Source organism: Schistocerca serialis, chromosome 5 (assembly GCF_023864345.2).
Source record: "Schistocerca serialis cubense isolate TAMUIC-IGC-003099 chromosome 5, iqSchSeri2.2, whole genome shotgun sequence".
NCBI lineage: Eukaryota > Metazoa > Arthropoda > Insecta > Orthoptera > Acrididae > Schistocerca > Schistocerca serialis.
In genome coordinates, this window is record NC_064642.1 from 43,322,467 (window position 1) to 43,344,868 (window position 22,402).

The window sequence follows — 22,402 nt, forward strand, 5'->3', positions numbered from 1 at the left end:
GATCTGGAGAATGTGCTGACGAGGGCAGCAGTCGAACATTTTCTGTATCCAAAAAGGGGCGCACAGAACCTGCAACACGCGGTCGTGCGTTATCCTGCTGAAATATAGGGTTACGCAGGGATCGAATGAAGGGTGAAGGGTAGAGCCACGGGTCGTAACACATCTGAAATGTATCGTCCACTGTTCAGAGTGCCGTCAGTGCGAACAAGAGGTGATCGAGATACGTAACCAATGGCACCCCATACCATCACGGCTATGTGCGTTCACCACGATTCGCCAAACACGGATGCGACCATCATGATGCTGTAAACAGAATCTGGATTCACCCGAAAAAATTACGTGTTGCCAGTCGTGCGCCCAGGTTCGTCGTTGAGTACACCATCGCAGGCACTTCTGTCTGTGATGCAGCGTCAAGGGTAACCGCAGCCACGGTCTCCGTGCTGATAGTCCATGCTGCTGCAAACGTCGTCGAACTGTTCGTGCAGATGGTTGTTGTCTTGCAAACGTCCCCATCTATTGACTTGGGGATCGCGACGTGGCTGCGCGATCCATTACAACCATGCGGATAAGATGTCTGTCATCTCGAGTGATACGAGGCCGTTTGGATACAGCACGGCGTTCCGTATTACCCTCCTGAACCCACCGTTTCCATATTCTGCTAGCGGTCATTGGATCTCGACCAACGCGAACAGCAATGTCGCGATACGATAAACCGCAATCGCGATAGGCTACAATCCGATCTTTATCAAAGTCGGAAACGTGATGGTACGCATTTCTCCTCCTTACACAAGGCATCACAACAACGTTTCACCAGGCAACGCCGGTCAACTGCTGTTTGTGTATGAGAAATCGGTTGGAAACTTTTCTGATGTCAGCACGTTGTAGATGTCGCCACCGGCGCCAGCCTTGTGTGAATGCTCTGAAATCTACTCATTTTCATATCACAGCATCTTCTTCCTGTCTGTTAAATTTCGCGTCAGTAGCACGTCATCTTCGTGGTGTAGCGTTTTTAATGGCCAGTAGTGTAAAATTAAGAGACAACACGGAGGGCAATGACGACGACAGTCGGGGCAACAAGAAACCCGATACGAGGCTCTATGCTGTAAATAAAGCAGAAAATGGTTACTTTCTTATGAGCGACGCTCAGATATCTAGAAGGTCGGTTGATACTTACAGAGCACCGTGACGGGGAACCTCTTGCTGACGGACGGCGGGATCCCGTTGGAGGCTATGCACAGGTAGACCCCCATGTCGCTCCGCTGCACGCCCGTCAGCGTCAGAGTCTCGCCTTCGAAGTAGAGCACACCTGTGAGTGAAGGAGAAAGCGAGTGTGTGACAACAGCGAATCCAGCACTGACGTTGCTCCTGTAAGCTTGGATTACCTTACGCAACTAACAAGCGGAGGCCGCCAATTGTGAAATTCAGATTCGATTCATACTGCGCATAATTAAAGCTCATGGCCAGAGGTGTAATGTGGCAAAGCACCAAGATGCACTTCTCAGCCGTTGTCGAGAAAATCGACAGTTAAAAGAAACCGTTGCGGTGAAATACTGTCTACGATTAATGATTTTCTACAGCGTCGTTGCGCAGCGGTAAGCGCTCGGGTTCGTAATCCGAAGGTCGCCGGATCGAATCTCGCGCCATGCAACCGTTTTTTTTTTAGTATTTGTTTTTTGTAATTCATATATATATACATATATTTACATATATATATATATATAATTCCCGGCAATCAGTTGCAACAATTACGCATATAATAAGTTGTTGAAAGTCGTTTGTCGTGGAAAAACTAGCGACTTCGAACATCATTATGCTTTCCGCATACAAAGTTGTATTTCACAAATGTTATTAATTGTCTCCATAATGGTAACCACGTATAGTTAACGGAAGACGTAGAAACTGTATTCCGAAACGAATAAGTATAGTGTAAGTCAAGCGTTCGAATTAGAATAGAGACCCCACGAACACAAACTTGCTGTGGCAGGTATGAAATATAAACTCCGTTACTCGCTCGTTACACTTGAATGACAGATGTTGAATGGGCCGAAACGAGCCGCTGCATAACAGCGTAGTTGCCTGCTAACTTCGAAAGAAGGTAGATGCGGTCCCTAGCGCAACTTATAACATCGTCGAAAATCAGTGCGGACGGGAGAGCTTTGGTACACCCTGTTAAAAAAACGGAAAAATGGAGGCGGTACAATTGGAGAGCGATCCGCCTTCACCAACATGCATAAGCAATTCATTAATTGTATATATATATATATATTACAAAAAACTAATAATAAAAAAATCGCATGGGGCGAGATTCGATCCGGCGACCTTCGAATAACGAACCCGAGCGCTTACCGCTGTGCCACGACGCTGTAGAAAATTACTAATCGTAGACAGTATTTCACCGCAACGGTTTCTTTTAACTCGATTTTCTCGACAACGGCTGAGAAGTGCATCTTGGTGCTTTGTCACATTACTCCTCTGGCCATGAGCTTTTATTATGCGCAGTATGAATAGAATCTGAATTTCACAATTGGTGGCCTCCCCTTGTAAGCATCGGAGATATTCCAAATACCTGAAAACATTATACATCTACTGAATCTTCTTGACCTCTTAATAAACTGTGCTGTTGTACTGCTATCGGGGTACATAAGACTCTCTGTTAGTCCCGGTCTAGAAACATTTCTAACAAGAAGTCCCTTGAGCACGAGATCACAAGTTTAATCTTTAGTAAGTCTCCTTTGAAATGTTGTGTTAGTAATTATGACAAGAAAAATATTAGCTGCAAATCACTCACTATGCGCATCAGAAGGGCGACACAAAATTGGTGTCCGTGAGGTGCAGAGACCGGCCTCTTTTTTTTCTTTTTTGTTTTTGTTTGATTCATCAGTCTTCTGGTTTGATGCGGCCCACTATGAACTCCTCTTCTGTGACAACTTCTTAATCTCAGAATAGCACTTATTGCAACCTACGTCCTCAACTAGTATTCCAACCTTCGTCTTCCTCTACAACTTTTGGCCCCTCTAGGACCATGGAAGTCATTCCTCCATGTCTTAACAGATGACCTGGCACCCTGTCCCTTCTTCTTGTATTCCTTTCCTCTCCGGTTCTGCGCAGAACCTCCTCATTCCCTACCTTATCTGTCCACCTAATTTTCAACATTCGTCTGTTGCACTACACCTGAAATGCGTCGATTATTTTCTGTTCCGGTTTTCTCACTGTCCATGTTTTACTACCATCCAGTGCTGTGCTCCCGACGTACATTCCCAAAAATTTCTCTCTAAAATTAGGGCCCATGTTTCATACTTTTAGATTTCTCTTTTCCAAGAATGCCCTTCTTGCCAGTGCTAGTCTGCTTTTGATATCCTCCTTGCTCCGTCCGTAATTGGATATTTTATTGCCTACGTAGCGAAATTCCTTAACTTCTTCTATTTCGTGACCATCAATCCTGACATTAAGTTTCTCGCTGTTCTGATTTCTGCTACTTCTCATTACTTCAACTTCTACGGGATGTGTGTATTACACTTCACAGCTCAGTACTGCTCCCATTGAGGCTGACCCATCATCCGTGGTCGAATGGGAGGTCGCCTCAGTGCGTAGCCGGCTGTAAAAGGTTTCCCGGGACCCGAAGGTAATGCCTCCACAGTTAGCCAGACAAGCGGGTTCAAGGTGCTGCCCGTGGCCGTCTATGTCCCTCACCCAGATTCAGTCGCTTGTCCTGTTTAAGAGGAAACCTCTCAGCCTGCAAGATACAGCAGTTACAGGGGGTGGGATTATTGGTAGCTGGGAGTTCCAATGTTAATCACTTTATAGATCTTCTTAGAGATTTGGCTACCAAGGAGGGGAAGAAAACCAATGTGAAGTACCTGTGCATATCGGGTGAACTCATTACAGACGTGGAACAGGTCCTTTTGGATGCCATGAAGAAGCACTCGGTGCAGCCAATTGCAGGATGTGACTCACGTCGCCACCAGTGATGTGTATTGATTTGGATAAGAAGAGATTATCTCTGGTTTCGAGCAGCTAACAGAAGTGGTAAAGGTTCGCGAGATGAAAGCAGAGCTCAACATTTGAGTTAGCCATTAGTCCCCGATGTGAATCTCTAATACAGAGCCGAGTGGAGAGTCTACTTGTTCTTCATGGTTCTTCGACGGTTCTTAGAACATGTTGTTGTTGTTGTGGTCTTCAGTCGTGAGACTGGTTTGATGCAGCTCTCCATGCTACTCTATCCTGTGCAAGCTTTTTCATCTCCCAGTACCTACTGCAACCTACATCCTTCTGAATTTGCTTAGTGTATTCATCTCTTGGTCTCCCTCTACGATTTTTACCCTCCACGCTGCCCTCCAATATTAAATTGGTGATCCCTTGATGCCTCAGAACATGTCCTACCAACCGATCCCTTCTTCTGGTCAAGTTGTGCCACAAACTTCTCTTCTCCCCAATCCTATTCAATACTTCCTCATTAGTTATGTGATCTACCCATCTAATCTTCAGCATTCTTCTGTAGCACCACATTTCGAAAGCTTCTATTCTCTTCTTGTCCAAACTATTTATCGTCCATGTTTCACTTCCATACATGGCTACACTCCATACGAATACCTTCAGAAATGACTTCCTGACACTTAAATCAATACTGGATGTTAACAAATTTCTCTTCTTCAGAAACGCTTTCCTTGCCATTGCCAGCCTACATTTTATATCCTCTCTACTTCGACCATCATCAGTTATTTTGCTCCCCAAATAGCAAAACTCCTTTACTACTTTAAGTGCCTCATTTCCTAATCTAATTCCCTCAGCATCACCCGACTTAATTAAACTACATTCCATTATCCTTGTTTTGCTTTTGTTGATGTTCATCTTATATCCTCCTTTCAAGACACTATCCATTCCATTCAACTGCTCTTCTAAGTCCTTTGCTGTCTCTGACAGAATTACAATGTCATCGGCGAACCTCAAAGTTTTTATTTCTTCTCCATGAATTTTAATACCTACTCCGAATTTTTCTTTTGTTTCCTTTACTGCTTGCTCAATATACAGATTGAACAACATCGGGGAGAGGCTACAACCCTGTCTTACTCCCTTCCCAACCACTGCTTCCCTTTCATGTCCCTCGACTCTTATAACTACCATCTGGTTTCTGTACAAATTGTAAATAGCTTTTCGCTCCCTGTATTTTACCCCTGCCACCTTTAGAATTTGAAAGAGAGTATTCCAGTCAACATTGTCAAAAGCTTTCTCTAAGTCTACAAATGCTAGAAACGTAGGTTTGCCTTTCCTTAATCTTTCTTCTAAGATAAGTCGTAAGGTCAGTATTGCCTCACGTGTTCCAGTGTTTCTACGGAATCCAAACTGATCTTCCCCGAGGTTGGCTTCTACTAGTTTTTCCATTCGTCTGTAAAGAATTCGTGTTAGTATTTTGCAGCTGTGACTTATTAAGCTGATAGTTCGGTAATTTTCACATCTGTCAACACCTGCTTTCTTTGGGATTGGAATTATTATATTCTTCTTGAAGTCTGAGGGTATTTCGCCTTAGAACATGTAGGCTGCAAATTCCTCGACTTCACCATAGGACGATGAGATTTTGGGTTCCGCTAAATAGGTCAGGAGTCCATTACACGCAGGAGGTGGTCGCCGGGTAGCGGGGGCTGTGTTGACTGGAGTGGGTGGTTTTTTAGATTGGGAGGACTCGGTGAAACACAGGAAGAGTTTCAGTCGCAAAGAGTGCAGGTCGAACATAGGAAGAACGTAGATCTAGGAACCATAGGTATAACATTAGTAAATTGTTGTAGCTCTTTTAGGAAAGTACCAAAGCTCGAAGCGATAATAGAAAGCACTTATTGTCAAACCGCTACAGGCACTAAAAACTGGCTACATTCCGGGATAGGTTCAGGTGAAATTTTTGCGAAGGACCTAACGGTGTTCATAAAGGATAAACACAGTTGGCGATGCCATGTTGGTTGCTGTTAGAAGTAGTTCATATTGTAGCGAAATTGATAGTTCCAGTGAGTAAGTATGGGTAGAGTTCATTCTTGGTACCGGAATAAAATAATAATTGGATCCATTTACAGTCCTCCCAACTCAGATAATACGACTGCTGAAAAGTTCAAAGAGAGTCTACCGACTCATACAATTATAGCTGGTGGTAACTACAGTTTACCCTCGATAAGTTTGCGAAAAAGCGTGTTTAAATCCTGAGATGCACATAAAACATCATCCGAAATTGTGCGAAATGCGTTCTGTGATCTCTTAGCAGCAAATAATCCTCAGCTAGCAAAAAGCATCAAAACGGATACAGTGACTGGCGAACACAGGTCTGTCGTAGAGAGAACGAATACCACAACTCCCAAATCCTTCAAAAACAAACGGAAATATATCTATTCAGAAAAGCAGATGAAAGTTAACTTGACGCCTTCCTGAAAGACAATCTCCAATCCTTCTAAATTAACAACGTAAGTGTAAACCAGATGTGGCCTGAATTCAAAGAAATAGCATCGGCAGCAGTTGAGAGATTTATACCAAATAAATTAAGAAACGACTTTGCTGATTCTCTTTGGTGCACAAAATGGGTCTCAACACTGCTGCAGAAACAACGAAAAACATGCCAAATTTAAACGGATGAAAAATTGGAGATCTTTTACAGAAGATCGAAATTTAGCACGGACTTCAATGCGACATGCTTATAGTAGTTTCTACAACGAAACTTTGTCTCGAAACCTGGCAGATGGTATAAAGAGGTTGTGCTCGTATGTGAAGCATTCTAGCGGCAAGACACAATCAATGCCTTCCCTGCGACATAGCAATGGAAACACTATCGATGACAGAGCTGCTAAAGTAGAGTTACTAAGCACAGCGTTCCTAAATCCTTTCACCTAAGACGACGAAGTAAATATTCCTGTATTCGAATCAAGAACAGCTGCCAAATGAGTAAGTGAAGAGGTAGATATCCTCGGAGTAGTGAAGCAGCTTAAGTTACTTAATGAAAGCAAGTCTTCCGGTCAAGATTGTATACCAATGAGGTTCCTTTCAAAGTATGCTGATCCAGTAGCTCTATTCTTAACAATCATATACATCCGCTTGCTCTACGAAAGACCCGTTCCCAAAGAATGGAAAGTTGCACAGGTCTCACCCATCTTCAAGAAAGGCAACGGGACTAATCCACTAAATTACAGGCCAATACAGTTTGCGTCGATATGGAGCAGGATTTTTGAGCATACATTGTGTTCGAAGATTATCAATTATCTCGAAGAGAACGGTCTATTGACACACAGTCAACGCGGATTTTAAAAACATCGTTCTTGTGTTTCACAACTAGCTCTTTCCTTACACGAAGTGTTGAGTGGTATCGACAAAAGATTTCAAATTGACTCCATATTTCTAGATTTCCGGAAGTGTTTTGACATCGTACCTCACATGAGGTCCCGGCGGAGGTTCGAGTCCTCTCTCGGGCATGGGTGTGTGTGTTTGTTCTTAGAATAATTTCGGTTAAGTAGTGTGTAAGCTTAGGTACTGATGACCTTAGCAGTTAAGTCCCATAAGATTTCCCACACATTTCAACTTTTTTTTTCACATGAGGTCACAGTTCGTTGTAATTGACGGGAATCCATAGAGTAAAACAGAAGTGATTTCTGGTGTTCCCCAAAGAAGCGTTGCATGCCCTCTCTTGTTCCTTATCTATAAAAATGATTTAGGAGACACTCTGAGCAGTCATCTTACATTGTTGGCGGTCGACGCTGTCGTTTATCGCCTAGAAAAGTCATCAGAAGGTAAAAATCAAGTGATAAACTATTTAATTAGAATATCAGTAAGGTGCAGAAGTTGGCAATAGACACTTAAAATGGAATGTGTGAGGTCATTCAAATGAGAGAAAAAAAGAACCTGTTAAATTTCGGTTACACGATAATTAAATCAAATGTGAAGGCTGTGAATTCAACTAAATACCTTGGAATTACAATTACGAATAACGGGAAAGAACACATAAAATGTTGTGAGGAAGGTGAACCGAATACTCCGTTTCATTGGTAGAACACTTATAACGTGCAACCGATCTCTAAAGAGACTGCCTAACATGGAACAGATCTACTAAAGAGACTGCCTTCACTATGCTTGTTCGTCATCTTTTGGATTACTGCCGCACGCCGTTGAGTCTTTACCAGAGAGCAGCACGTTTTGCATTATTAAGAAATAAGGAACGGAGTGTCACGGTCGTGATACATAAATTGTGATTAGAACAGCGGTTCCTTTAGTACTTAAAACAGACATAAACTATCTTGAGCGCGAGAAACATTTATTTTTGTGGTTACCGTTTCCGGTCAGATTTCGACCATCTTCAGACCTTATGCCATGATGGTAGGCTGTGGCGATGAACGAAGCAACTGTTACGACTCCACTAACATCAACTGGTCAGCTGTAAGTTCTGAAGATTGTAAAAAAAGTGACCGAAACCGGTAGCCACAAAAATCAAGGTTTCTCGCGGTCAAGATTGTTTATCTTTAAAGGCGTTTCTGGTTGAGGGCGGATCTTCTCACGAAATTTGATTCACCAACTTCTTCCTCAGAATGAGGAAATATTTTGTTGACACCGATCTACATGGGAAGAAACGATCGTCATAATAAAATAACGGAAGTCAGAGCGCACACGGAAGGATACATGTTTGCATCTTTTTCTGCGCGCTGTTAAAGAGTGGAATAACATCGTGAAGTTGGTTCGGTAAACACTCTGCTAAGCACTTAAAGAGCAATTTGCAGAGCAGCCATTTAGGTCTGGGTATAGACGAAAGTGGATCTCGTCGACATTCTAGAAATTTTCGGAACAGAACATTAAGTTGGACCACGAACACCGAATGAAAAATGGAGCTCCACATTGATCACTAAGGTTCACACCATCAAGATCGAAGGTACATTCATTTGGAGTTACAAATCATGCATCTAGGTATCATATGGCTCCGAGCACTGTGGGACGTAACATCTGAGGTCATCAGTCCCCTAGAACTTAGAACTACTTAAACCTAAGGACATCACACGCATCCACGCCCGAGGCAAGATTCGAACCTGCGACCGTAGCAGTAGATCGGTTCCGGACTGAAACGCCTAGAACCGCTCGGCCACAACGGCCGGCAGCTAGGTATACACTCTTAAAGAATGTATATAGTATGTTATTGGTGTAGCCCGGTGATGAGAACTGATGGAATTTGATAGTGTACAACAAAAAGTGAAAGAGGCTGCTGTCGACCTTATCGCGAAACTGTCTATTCCTTAAGGCGACGCAGCAGATGGTGCGGTAATACGTTTTATAGGAACGCAAACTGCGATTATCCAGTGGCTGAATTTGTCCAGTGGTTCCGGGTGGCAATGACACAAATTTTTCGGAGAGGTAGGTTGCTCTAAACGAGTACGATTTTTGTACGCAAACTAGGAATCTAGTAACAGCAACTTATTTTGACCATATATTGGCCAAAAGCAGGGCTCATACCGTAGTTGTAGTTCTCTGTCGTCCATTTGCTTGCTGTGACGCAAAAATATTCCGTACTGTCCCTGCAACGTCACTCAGTTGAGGAAGAACTGTCGGGGGCAGAGCACCTCTAACGTCTTGCAGCACAATAGATAACCCTCCAGCCGATTTAGCATCCAGATTAACAGTCGGCATAATTTTACACGAATGTGTGAAGGCATTATTGTTAGTTGAAATTGATATTACTTTCTTTGAAGTTCTGATTTCTTCTTCAGATCCCCATTGGTCGGAGTTGAAATCTGATTTCATACTGAACGGTGGGATAAATTTTTTTTATCTAATTTACAAATTTTCCGGCCGATTCCACAGTGTAATTGACGCTGTGTTTGAAATTTCGTTTCCTTACGTCTTCCAATTCTGGAGCGTCGTTTGACGTTATGTAATCATCCACTGCTTCCGTTGAAATCGCTACAATCTAAGTCACGTGCAGTTTGATGTCCATAACGCAGTACGTCACTCGCTTGTAAATTGTATCGAGGTACATTGGAAGGTGCAAAAACCAGTTTTTGTAGCAAGTGCATCTTGTCCTCTCTTGAACATCCGTAGTTTGTATTATGCACAACACGGTAATATTGCTGCATGCTTATTCTAAATCTGTTCATAACGCTTTTTTTTAATGTGTTGGGTATGAAATTCCTTGTACATAATTAGGTTTAATGTATCGCACTTTGGACAACGACTGTCCTTTACTACATTTCCCTGGAGACAAGATTTGTGGCTGTCTGGCAAGGATGATGAACTAGATGCCTCGACACCTCTTTCGATATCACTTTCACTTGGTAAGCACGTATCGTCATAAATGTGTTCCTCAAGGACAATGTCTGTACCGTCGATCTTATACAATACAACACATTCCATTTACTCATCTCGAAGAACAGCTAATATTTGTACATGGAGAACTTTGAGGAGGAAGCCCTGTCGTCATCCGTATGGAAACCTACTTGCTTTTTCCGTTACGTGGACGACACGTTCGTCATGTCGCCACATGGTATGGATAAACTCCTTGACTTCCTTACACATCTAAACTCCATACACCCCAACATCAAATTCACTATGGAGACTGAAATGGAGGGTAAATTACCTTTCCTTGACGTCTTGGTCAAGAGAAGGGCTGACGGCACCCTAGGTCATGGGGTGTATCGGAAGACAACGCACACTGATCTGTATTTGCACGCAGACAGCTGCCACCACCCTTCACAGAGGAATGGGGTACTTAAAACTCTAGTACATAGGGCGCGCACTATCTCTGACGCAGAGAGTCTACCCCAGGAATTTGAACATCTGAGAACTGTATTTCGAAAAAATGGGTACTTAGAGTGGCAGATTCAACGTGCCCTCCGCCCAACCACTGCAGCACAACCTGTTGAGATGTATGAAGTCACGAGGGAGGAGGTAGGCACTGCATTTATTCCATACACAGGCGCTCTCTCGGGGAAAATCGCCCGCATTCTGAAGAAACACCGGGTCGGAACTGTGTTTTGTCCTCCAAATAAAAGTCATGCACTGGTGGGGAGCGCCAAAGATGACCTCGGTTTGAGGAAGGCCGGCGTGTACCAGATTCCGTGTCAATGTGGCAAGTCGTATATTGGTCAGACGATGCGTACCGTCGAGGATCGATGCCGTGAACACTAGAGGCACACTCGACTGATGTATCCGAGCAAGTCGGCGGTCGCTGAACATTGTTTGTCGGAAAATCACGCCATGGAGTATGACCGCACGAGGATTCTGGTACAGACGTCGAGATACTGGGACAGCGTTGTTAGAGAGGCCATCGAAATTCGCACCAATGACGACCTCATAAACCGTGACTGTGGCTATAATCTTAGCAAGGCATGGGAACCAGCTATTGGGTTAATCAAGAGTAAATCGAGCAAACGTATAGTTGTGACGACCACGGCGGACAGAGCCATCACACCGACGTCATCTCAGACGCCGTCGCAATCTGTTCCACCGCGCGACCGTGGCGCGGGGCGCGGACGGCGGAGGGAGCGCGCCGCGGACGGAGGGTATTTAAATCGGCCGCCGCCGCGACCGAACCCAGTTCCCTCTGAGCAGCCTTAGCGTACGGATCTCCGTGCCGGCACGTTCACAGGAGCTCAGTCCGTCAGTTCACCTGATGATGGCGACATGTATGTTCGCCGAAATATTGTGCCCGTTGGACACTATAGACCGGCAGCACACCCGTGGATATTTTGATTATCAAATACGCCGGGAGAAACTCATGAATCACACAATATTTTATCTGCCTCTTCTTTTTTACTCTGCGAAATTTTTAGGTCCCTTTCTGACGAAATGCCAACTTCGGTAAAAGTTATTGTAGGTATTATGCAATGTTTGCTTTGTTTATCATTTTCATTGCTCTGCTTTGTATCAACGTCACTAGCACAGCAGCACTGTTGTGAGTTATTCGTCGACTAGTCAAGCCAACAGTGTTCCGTAGCCTCATGCTGTGCTCACCATTGTATAACTCGATGCTCGCCCCCTGTTGCCTCTAGCAGATAATACTGTGGCTGCATGGTAAATAATCTGTGAGGCGTCGATTTCCGTAAACATCATTGATCTTTTTCGGCCTCTCATTTAAGGGGTTCCTTGTAAGTGAGTGGTAGGCATAAATGCTCCAGTGCTCGGAGGTGTGAATGGGAGTATGAAAAAATTTTTAGTTCATAAGAAAAGAAGTCATCAGGGTGGTAGAAGACATGTATTAAGGTGCAATGACAATATTCAGGAGCAGTTCAGGCGCAACAAAGGCATTTCAGAGCGAGAAGGACTACATCAGGTATCCGCTGTCAGCCTATATCTCTGTGACCTTGTCATGGATCTACTAGTCAAAGACGTGTAAAAGGGCACCTAGGAGTATGATGCTCGCCGATGATGTTGTAATCAGTGAGTAGGTACTTCAAGACAAGCTTGAACAGTGGAGAAAAGCTCTAGAGGAAAGAGGAATGAGAATTAGCGGGGTGAAAACAGAGTATATGTGTACAAATGATGCCAAAGGTCTATATATTAACCCGCAAGGAGAAAAACTGACGTGGGTCAAGAAATTTATATACCTAGGTTGGAGGACTGGAGGCCGAAATAGAGCACAGGATAACTACTGGACGGATGAATCTGAGGAAACTGAGCGGAGTACTGTGTGGTAAGAAGGTTAGCTGCAGAATAAAAGTAAAGCTTTACAAGTCTGTGGTGAGGCCTGCGATGCTGTATAGCGAACAAACTTTGCCAATTACAAAGGTCCAAGAGGAAAATATGGAAGTGGCAGAAATGAGAATGTTAAAGTGGATGAGTGGGATGACAAGAAAGGACAGACTAAGGAATGAGTACATCGGGGCAACAGTGAAAGTGGGGCCCATAGGGAAGAAGATCCAAGATAGTAGGCTAAGGTGGTATGGACATATGCAGAGGAGAGGGGAGTACTAGGTGGGGAGAAGAGTTGAAGACCCAGAAATCGAAGGATCAAAGAGTAGAGAAAGACCGAAACTGAGATGGAAAGGCAAGGTAGCAGGGGACCTACGGGAGAAAGGATGGCTGGGAGAAGAAGCACTGGAGAGGCATTTATGGAAGAATCCAGCAAAGCAACACCGATCCCACATAACGTGGGAAAGGGCTGAGAAGATGATGATGAAAAAAAGGAGTCGTTAATTTGGAAGCATTTTATCTGACAGAGATGAAAATTATTGTAACTGAGGCAATCAGTTCTCACTTTGGGTTAAACCAAAGCACAGTCGTCGCTCCTATAATTCATGTTGAATCAGCTCAGTTTTGAACTCTAAGATCACATTTCACCATTTCTCAGTAAATAAATCAAAGTTCTTCTTCATTCTGATAAATAATAAGTGAATAGAACCGAAAAGCTGCTTACTGCTCCTACTGCGCATTGTCTGATAAAAGTACTCCCACTCTGGTTCTTTGCGAGATTAAGATTCTGTCACGTAGACACTTTGTTTCCGATTGAGGCGCTCCCCACCCTGTGCACTTTAAGCTGATTAAATAATTAAACGGGAAATTTGCAGGCGACGAACTGGAACGCGTAAACAGCGTCACTGCGCGGACGGAGCTCGCAGCTTCTCCGTAAAATTTAGTGCAGCTGCTACTCGTGGAATCCGCTTTTGCAGCAAAATATGTCAAACATGTATTTTATCTAAATCATATGCCACAATAGTCGGATACCTACAGCGATATCGTCATTGTGGCTTCAAATAATAACACATTCTTATTCTTTCTTTCATTTGAGATTCAGTACAGTGCAACATTCACAGTACTGTGTCGAGGAAATACATGAATTACTGAGGTTCCTTGCGTCACAGGACTTGAAGGACTGCTATCAAGGTTTAACGGTACGTAGACAAAATGAAAAGATGGAAAACAGGAGTCATTCCAAAAAATTAGTTTGTGGGATTGAAACTAATTTCGATTAACATTTCCGTCCTACCAAATTACCTACTCGCATATAAATTCAATTACTTTATGCTACGTCGCGTGGGACTCACACACGAACCACTAGGATAGTTTTGAGACCTATCGGCAATAAGTCTCACTAGTTTTCCAAGGAACAAACTGCTAAGCCCACTATCATGACCTGAAGTCCATGACAATTTATCACAACTATGAGATGGTACACAACTAGTTAATCAATACCGTCCGGCTTGCCGACAAAGCCATAAGCTTTTTTCGGTAGACCAATTTCCAAATCTCTAGATATTGTCACGAGCAAAAATGTATTTTGAAGCACCAATTAAGAACACTGCCTCCGCAATTCTGTGCATTCACATTTAGTCAACATCCAATAAACAAATACAAAGCGTATGATTTGAGTAAGGTAGACTTCCATCTAGCCAACGGCCTTGCCGCAGTGGTAACACCAGTTCCCGTCAGATCACCGAAGTTAAACGCTGTCTGGCTGGACTAACACTTTGATGGCTGAGCATCCGGTCTGCCGAGCGCTGTTTGAAAGCGGGGTGCATTCAGCGCCTGTGAGGCATACTGAGGAGCTACTTTGCTCAGAAGTAGCGGCTCCGGTCTCGTAAACTGAAGTACGGCCGGGAGAGCGGTGTGCTGGCCAGATGCCCCTCCATGTCTGCATCCAGTAACGCCTGTGGGCTGAGGATGACACGGCGGCCGGTCGGTACCGTTGGGCCTTCAAAGGCCTGTTCACACGGAGTTTAGTTTAGTTTACACTTCCATCTAACATAGGTCCGACCTCAGCGATGCCCCGACGTGTTCTTCTTCACACAGTGGTTTACTACTTTTAACACTTTGGGCTATGTTAGCGTCATACCAGTCACTCTACTAAGAATTTTCCTATCTAAATTGTACTTTACCTGCATCAATTCTTCCAGTGGGAACTCTTCTGGGAATCTGAAATAATTCTCCCTTCCTGATTACTCTTGGGAAATGTGTTTTCCTGATCTATAATTCTTCTTTCCTCTGTCGGCCACACCTTGGACTTGTCCTGCTGGTTGTTGCCAAGACATGTTTTTTACTTTGTGTCCTTTGTAAGTGCCCCAAATATTTTCTGACAACGCACTTTAAGCCCTGCCATGATGACATAGCGTCTTTGGACCCTCTGTCACTACAACTCGCGACAATGGCTGCGTCGGGCGTCAGTACCCAGACACAAATTCTGATTTTAGTACCTAATTGAAACAGAAATAACTCGTGATCCACAACTCGCATCACCATGCGGTATCCACCCAGCGTTCTTAAATAAAGAACCTTATCCATACTCTTCCTGTCCTAACCTCATTCTTCTGTTACTCAATTCTCATGATTCGAGAAACACGTACATTGGCAATCAAGGAGGTTAGTAATTGTACTTATCAGTGCCAGGTCTCACTGTGCGTAATTTAACACCTGATTGCAAGATAATTTGTAACAATTTTTTTTCTTTCCATTTCTTGGAGTACGACGTATACACGAAGACAAAGAAAAGAAACGCCACACTTCGAAGAACTTATCAAATTGGTCACACACTGATATTCACTGATATTCATATGGGTATCGACGGAAAATACAAAACTGTAAACTTTGGCGGTCGATCGATTAATGTCTGATGTTCCAGCGTCAATTCACAATGCAGCTTGTGAGGATGGTAGAGAGGGGATGTGTCGATGCAAGGGATTGGGTTGGGTTGTGTGGGGGAGGAGATCAAACAGCGCGGTCATCGGTCTCATTGGATTAGGGAAGGACGGGGAATGAAGTCGGCCGTGCCCTTTCAAAGCAACCGTCCCGGCATTTGCCTGGAGCGATTTAGGAAAATCACGCAAAACCTGCATCAGGACGGCCGGACGCGGGATTGAACCTCCGTCCTACCAAATACGAGTCCAATATGCTAGCCACTGCGCCACCTCGCTCGGTCGATGTAAAGGCACAAATTCTTTGTTAATATCATTCCTGGCAGATAAACGCGTGGACAATATATGCAGATGTCAGCATCTGAGCGGGTACGAGTGGAAGTTGGTTGACGCAATCGGCGAATCACTCAACATTCGAATAGGAGCGATGCCATGATTCGACGATATTGGCAGGAATGGGTAAACTGTGGCTCAGCACAGCGTCAATAAGGAAGCATGCGACCTTGACAGACGGCAGGCCGTAAGTACAGATCAGTCATCAGAGAGGCACTCAGAGCCCCGGATTCATCATTATCGTCGAGCCAACGTGTAATCGGTTTTCCACTGACCACAAGGACCATAAAAAGATGCTCATAGAAAGGTGGCCGAGCTCACGGCGCCCATTGCGCATAATACCATTGACCTCCGTACACCAACAGCCCCATTAGCAGTGGTGTCGGGCACATTCGGCCTGGAGTCTCCATGGCTGGAGTAGAATTGTGCTCAGTGCTGAGTCCCGCTTTGAACTGAGCCTCGATGACCAACGAAGACGTGCCTGGAGACACCACAGGCGGCTGTGATATACCACCTTGACTGTTGTCCTCCGTCCGGACTGACAACCAGGTGTGCGGTGCTACTTCATTTCACAGTATGATCCCTTTGCTGGCCATCCGATTCATCCTTACAGCACACCAATACGTTGACGGTATTCTACGCCCCGTTTGGTTGCCCTTCATGATTAGCCATCTTTGGCTTGCATTTCAGCATGGTAATTCCCGCCCGCACACAGCAACAGTTTCTGCTGCTTGTCTTCGGCCTGCGAAACCCTCTCTCGGCCAGCAACATCACTGGATCTTTCCCTAACTGAGACCGTGTGGAGCCTTCGGACGGTGCCCTACAATCAGCTCAGAATTTTGACGATCTCACTCGCCAGTTGGACAGAATTCGGTACGATATTCCTCAGGCGGTCTTCCAGCACCTCTGTCAATCTATGCCAAGCCGAATAACTGCTTGCATAAGTGTCAGAGGAGAACCAATACGTTATTGACTTGCTCAGTTTGTGAAGCTCTTTCTCAGGAGTAAATTATACAGTTTTTCTGGAATTGTAATTGTTTGTTTGTCTCTACCAGTACATCAAGTCTACCGACTTTGGTCCCATTCGGATAATTCCTTCGTGGCGCGTCCGTTTCTATTTCTTTTCTTTTTTGTTTTGTTTTCGATTGTACATGCAGAAAAGCAATAACAGTCACACAGTAACAGCATGGAATCCTGAACGGTTTGAGAAATACGTGCGATTCTGCAGAGATTGTTTGGAAGAACACGGTCGCCTCCTAGTAGCAGTTTATCGAAGGTCACTGTGGCTACAAATGCTGTCTAGAAACTGGAAAATCTGCACGTCATTCCCACTTCCAAAGAATGGTGCTGGAGAGTGCAGACAATTGCAGTTGTATATCGCTGATGCAAGCCTGTACTAGAATTGCGAGAGACGTTCTGTGACCTCCAATTATGATGTTTCTGAAGAACCTAAATACACCTGTATGGAAAACAAAAAGGATTGCACAAACAGAGGTCTTGCTAAAATCGGCTGTATCTGTTTGCCCATGAGATGCAGAACACAGTAGACATCGTTGAGAAAGTTGATGCCGAGTTCTTGGATTTATCTAAGGCACATGGCACAGTTCCGCGCCATTGTTAATGAACAAAATATCGAATATCGGACCAGATCTGTGACTGTAATCGGAACTTCCCTGCATACAGAATTCAGCACGTTGCCCTTAACGCAACAAAAGTGACAGACGTAAAGGTAAGAATGAGGAGTGCTTCATGGGTGAGACAGTTGGCTGGGCATTTTAAAGTCAACGAATCTCTCCCCACCACTTTTTAAACACGTGAACCATTCTCTACCTAGTGTCGTTTTAAACACGTCAGAGAGGAGAGCAGGCTTAAGGACGAAAACGCTAAACCTGGAGCGAGAGAGGTGGGTGAACGTCTCAGACTCAACGAATCTCTCCCTACCACCAGTTTTAAGCAAAAGCGGTTTCAGACACTTCTTGGTTGGCTCGGTAAGTGGGCAGATGTACTTTTCAGAGCGGTGCTGTAAAGTCTTGGGAGGAATGTGTCAGTATATGTTAATTTTATGGTTTATCGTCTTTAGTCATTTTTGTTTCAGTCTAATTATGCTAGGTAAATATCTGATGTTATTTATTCCATTTTTGATGAAATATTTGTCGTGTGTAGTAAAATATAGAGAGGTGAACCTTGATCATTGCAGCAGTCAGATTTAAATGGGCATTTTCTTGTAGATGATTATTGTCTAAGGTCACTTATTGCAACTTCCGTGAAATTAACCATCTTTTGTGTGAAAAGGCTTAGGCTTATTTCCTTTTAGTTGGTTTCCTGTTGTTCGTTGAGACAAGGTTGTGTGTTGGTCTCAGTAGTGAGTGCGTGTTCGTGATTCTCATGCTGTTAGTTATTGTCACGATGAAGTGCATGGAGCTCGGGATGACGGGCAGAATGGATACCTATGTTTGGGTGGGGGACTTTGGCATAACAGTAAATTTTCGGAATTTGTGAAAGTTCCGTCGACGTAGGTTGCCCTCGAAACAGCGCTCACTCTCGACTCTGTACCTGGTGAGCAGTAAATAACAGAATGGCATGCCTTCCGTGTGTATCTTTGAAGAATATGAAGGAAGAAGACCCGTATCTTTTATCACACATGATTACCTCAGTCTATTGACAATGTGTGCATTCCCTGATGTTTTAAAATAATATCTCACTAAAAGCAATCCAACGTGTGGTAGGGGACCGCTTGGAGTTGATTGTGAATGTTCTGATTTCTACTGTAAAGGTACGTTAACCTATTACCATTGTTATTCAAAAGGAACATAAAAGTCTGTCATTATAGAGAGGCATTGCACCGATTATGTAAAATTACACCGAGCATTCCGAAGATTTTCTTCCATATTCCACTTGCATAATAAGAAAGAGTAAGATTGGCTGCAAAGTAATACCCTTTCAGTATTCGTCCATATCGAAACTGAGTCATGCGGAATAGGTTCGCATGCTGGATGCACATCGCTAAGTCACTTTCCACCACCTGTTCGCTTATAATATGGTACTAGGTGCACGAAATCACAATGTCTGTCAAGTGAGACATATTTGGTTGTTATTCCATTCTAATCATAAATACAACAGGCACGCCTGGTGATCTGAATTAACAGAGTAAATATAGTTATGGTAGTAGGGTAATATATACTCGTGTATGCGTGTTTGTGTACCGAGGCCGTTTGCAGATGATGTGGTTGTTTATAGAAAGTTAACAAATCCAGGTGACTGTAGAGGATTGCAGGAAAAATTTGCAGCAATCGGCAGTTGACCCTGAAGCGAATGTAATGTATTTGGTATAAAATAGGCGAAGGAATTCGATACCGTACGATTACATTACTGGGGACAATTCACTGGAAACAGTAACTAGTGTAAAATACCAAGGATTGACCATCCCGACCTAAAATGGAATGACCATAGAAAACAAAGTGTAAGAAAAGCGAATCCCAGGCTGAGATTTTTGACAGAATCTGAAGGAAATGTATTTCCCTAAAGAAAGCAACGGCTAACTAAACACTTGTTCGACCGATTCCTCAGCAGTCTGCCACGCTTGCTAACTATAATTAACAGAGGAGATAGAGAAGATCCTTTATATCTGTCGTAGCACCATTCATTCTCTAAGGCCCAACGACAATACAAGATTCTAGGTCAAAGACCTAAAGCACCACAGTTTGAGTCCTGCCACTTTTTCAGTAGCCACGCATCATTGACAAATGGCTATTCGTGATTGCGTCTTTAGTCTTGTGGAGGAGGAGAGTTTGATGGCGTTGGAGGCTGGGGCACCGTATGTCGTTCCTGAACACTCTGTGAAATGATAGACCAAACGAAACCCTGATACTGGAAAATCGAGTGAGCTTGTGGGAAATGGACGTTTATGTTTCACAGTAGCCTAAGATAATTAACTTGTTAACTTTGTTAACATCGAGTATAGATTTAAGTGTCAGGAAGTCGTTTCTGAAAGTATTTGTGTGGAGTGTAGCCATGTATGGAAGTGAAACATGGACGATGAATACTTTAGACAAGAAGAGAATAGAAGCTTTCGAAATGTGGTGCTACAGAAGAATGCTGAAGATTAGATGGGTAGATCACATAAATATGAGGAGGTGTTGAATGGAATTGGAGAGAAGAGAAATTTGTGGCACAACTTGACTAGAAGAAGGGATCGGTTGGTAGGGCAGCTCCTGAGGGGTCAAGGGATCACCAATCTAGTATTGGAGGGCAGCGTGGAGGGAAAAAGTCGTAATGAGATGAATACACTAAACAGATTCAGAAGGATGTGGGTTGCAGTAGGTACTGAGAGATTGAGAAGCTTGCACAGGATAGAGTAGCATGGAGAGCTGCATCAAACCAGTCTCTGGAGTGAAGACCACAACAACAACAATTAACTTGTAAACTCAACCCGTCAAAATCCTTTCTCAAACACGGTAAACGGTGCTTCTCAGGTTGTTCCAGTTCGGCGCAGATTTCGGGGAGGCTGAGGCTGGACTAGAAAGCTTATATGAGGCCCTTAAGCGAATTCTCCGTGATGATCTTTCACTCTACTAACAGCTTTTGATGAGAAAAATACCTATCTTGACTGCAGTATGTAATATTTTCGAAAGACGAATCAGTATTTTCAAAAGCATATGGTGTTCCAGTACGAGTACGTAAGCCCCATGGTGTTCGTTCAGTCTCCAATTATACCTACGACTCATGGAGCAGTGGCCGTGTGTTTGTGATAGTTTAGGGCTGGAATTGCTCCTATGGACTGGAGAACCTTACAGTATTGGTGGCTGGATATGGTTGAGGACTCATAGCTTCGTTCCAGAAACCTGCGATGACCTTTGGAAAGTCGCCCTTGCTGCCACCAAAAAGATGGCAAAAATAAATTCATTACTCACCTCAAAGGCTCCCTCCCTCGCAGCATGCAAGTAGTCGTTGAAATGGGGAGCCTCTTAACAGAATATTTTGAGGACTTAAAACATATTAGAACTGTTGGCTTTGTTAAATTCGTGTTTTTTATACATCGAACAAAGAAGCAAAACAGAACAGAATCATTTGCATTTCCTGTCGGTCTCACTTTTTAGACACTTGCATACCGTTACACATGCATCATTTTCTACTTTCCTCGATTAAATTCAATATCTCTTGCGATATCAACAAATTTCTACTAGGCCTTGACTTTTTACCTGTTTGATCTCTGCTGCCTATGCTATCTCGTTTCGCAAAGCTACCGATTCGCCATCTACTGTTCCTATCACCTGTTTCAGTCTGTCGTTGCCTAATGCTACCACTGTAAGTGTCAACAACCTCTGACTCTTTCAACGTACCCAGGTGCCATCTCCTTAATTATATGTCCTCTTTACAATTTCATCAGTTTGAATCTGCAGCTCTTAAAGTGTAAGTAATAAGTTAGGCAGTGAACAGGTTGGGGCTGGGACTCACTCTGCTTGTCGCGGCCGCCCTCCTGGCGCAGCACGATCTCCTTGGCGTCCTCTCGCCGCCAGGTGACCCGCGACGGCGGCACGCCCGTGGCGACGCAGCGCAGCCGCACAGTGCCGCCCTCCGGCGCCGTCGCGCTGTCCGTCGAGCCGTTGCTCAGGATGTCGGGAGGCACCACCACGTCCAGGTGGCCCATCTGCGGCCGGTGTCAGAGCAGCAGAAAAGTGTCTAAGTCTACATCTGCATGGTCAGAAAGGAACACTTCATCGCACATTTGGGGCAACAAGTGTCACTAATAACCCTTCCAGCTAGTTGAGGTCCCGAGTGGTCCACAGGTTCTTTAAGTCTTCCTGACAAAGCAATGTGAACTTCAAAGGTTGTGTAATAGGAACAAAATAATGATACACAGAGCAGCATAAAATACTTTGACTAGTGGTACCCATTGTATATCTTACAATGACTGTACTGTGGAGGGTTGCGACTATGTGCTACACAGATATGCTGTGTTGCTTGCATACATTCAGGTGCAGCCTACACGTTGGAATTCAGGGGTGACCCACTTTTTTTGCTGTCGAGTGTACAGCACAAAACATACAGGCTGGCCTCGTCTGTTGACTGACAGAGACCAACGGAGTTGAAGAGGGTCGTAATGTGTAATAGGCAGACATCTATCCAGCCCATCACACAGGAATTCCAAACTGCATCAGGATCCACTGGAAGTACAGCGTTATTACAAATGATTGAAGCGATTTCACAGTTCTACAGTAACTTTATTATTTGAGATATTTTCACAATGCTTTGCACACACATGCAAAAACTCAAAAAGTTTTTTTAGGCATTCACAAATGTTCGATACGTGCCCCTTTAGTGATTCGGCAGACATCAAGCCGATAATCAATTAATACTAGTTCTTTTTCATTTTACTATACTAATCACCCTTTTTTGCCGCAGCTTCACTACAATATGGGTTCGCCATTTGCAATGAACAAACCTTCTCTTCTCCCTGTCTGTGTCCAGCTCTTCCTCCCACTATCTGTCCACTTCATCCT

At 44.0% G+C, this 22,402-nt stretch overlaps 1 protein-coding gene across 1 annotated transcript in view; it reads right to left on the reverse strand.

Moving 5' to 3' along the window:
* Nucleotides 1-1,095: 1,095 nt before the first annotated feature.
* The window catches only part of LOC126481734 (lachesin-like), a 34,247-nt gene continuing 12,940 nt past the window's right edge, over nt 1,096-22,402 (reverse strand). Inside the window, exons 3-5 of the mRNA XM_050105688.1 lie at nt 21,357-21,549; nt 1,175-1,306; nt 1,096-1,100 (exon numbers count right to left, since the gene is read on the reverse strand). Of these exons, the coding sequence (XP_049961645.1) occupies nt 1,096-1,100; nt 1,175-1,306; nt 21,357-21,549 (330 nt within the window). The remainder of the gene's footprint in view (nt 1,101-1,174; nt 1,307-21,356; nt 21,550-22,402) is intronic.